The sequence below is a fragment of the Coturnix japonica genome, unplaced genomic scaffold (genome assembly GCF_001577835.2).
Source record: "Coturnix japonica isolate 7356 unplaced genomic scaffold, Coturnix japonica 2.1 chrUnrandom534, whole genome shotgun sequence".
Classification (NCBI taxonomy): domain Eukaryota; kingdom Metazoa; phylum Chordata; class Aves; order Galliformes; family Phasianidae; genus Coturnix; species Coturnix japonica.
In genome coordinates this window covers 29,081-30,147 of record NW_015439917.1, presented here as the reverse complement: position 1 = coordinate 30,147, position 1,067 = coordinate 29,081, and the positions used below count along the sequence as shown (strand labels likewise).

The 1,067-nt window shown below is 45.1% G+C and overlaps 1 protein-coding gene across 1 annotated transcript in view; it reads right to left on the bottom strand.

Annotated features, from left to right (window-relative positions):
* The window catches only part of CUNH19orf47 (chromosome unknown C19orf47 homolog), an 11,930-nt gene that overhangs the window by 5,483 nt on the left and 5,380 nt on the right, over positions 1-1,067 (bottom strand). Inside the window, exons 5-6 of the mRNA XM_032441752.1 lie at positions 827-905; positions 4-94 (exon numbers count right to left, since the gene is read on the bottom strand). Coding sequence (XP_032297643.1) covers positions 4-94; positions 827-905 — 170 coding nt within the window. The remainder of the gene's footprint in view (positions 1-3; positions 95-826; positions 906-1,067) is intronic.

Genomic DNA, 1,067 nt, shown 5'->3' with positions numbered 1-1,067 from the left:
TGGGGGGGGGGATATACTGTACTGTGATTGGGGACCGTGATGGAGATGGAGGGGGGGTCTCTGCTGAGGCTGTTGGCGATCATCCGACCTGCAGCTGTTGGGGTAATTAACAGCGTTAATTAACAGTGTTAATTAGAGCTCGGGGTCGTTAAGGGAGATGGGGGTAATTGGGGGGGATGGGGCTTGAAAAGGGAGGGGAAAAGGGCTGAAAATTGGGGTAAAAAGGACTGAAAATTGAGTGCGAAAAGGCTCAAAATTGGGGTAGAAATGGCTCAAAATTGGGGTAGAAATGGCTCAAAATTGGGGGCAAAAAGGGCTGAAAATTGGGGATAAAATGGCTGAAAATTGGGGGCAAAAAGGGCTGAAAATTGGGGGGGAAATGGTGTAAAACTGTGGGCAAAAAGGGCTCAAAATTGGGGGCAAAAAGGGTGAAAATTGGGGGAGAAATGGCTCAAAATTGGAGTGAAAATGGCTGAAAATTGGGAGCAAAAATGGACCAAAACTGGGGGGAAAATGGCTGAAAATTGAGAGCAAAAAAAGGCTCAAAATTGGGGTAAAAATGGTTAAAAATTGGGGCAAAAAGAGCTGAAAAATGGGGTAAAAAGGCTCAAAATCGAGGGCAAAAAGGCTCAAAATTGGAGCAAAAAAAGGCTCAAAATTGGGGCAAAAAAGGCTCAAAATTGGGGGCAAAAAGGCTCAAAAATGGGGGAGATTAAAGTAATTAATTGAATTAAGGTAATTAATGAAACGAAGACTGCTGTTAATTAACTCCCTAATTAATAAATGAAGGGTTATTTAATTAACGATCTGATTAATTAACACTCACCGCTATTAGCGCAGCGTCTCTGTGGCTCCGGGGGGGCTCTGGGGGGGGTCAGCGCCTCGGTGGCTGCACGGCACATTTCCTGCGGGTTAATTAACGTTAATTAACGTTAATTAGACTAATTAAAAAGGGGCAAATTGGGGGGGAGGGGGGGGCAGATTTTGGGTCGTTTTGGGGCAGATTTTGGGTCATTTTGGGGTCATTTAGGGGCAGATTTGGGGTGAGATTTAGGGCCATTTGGGGC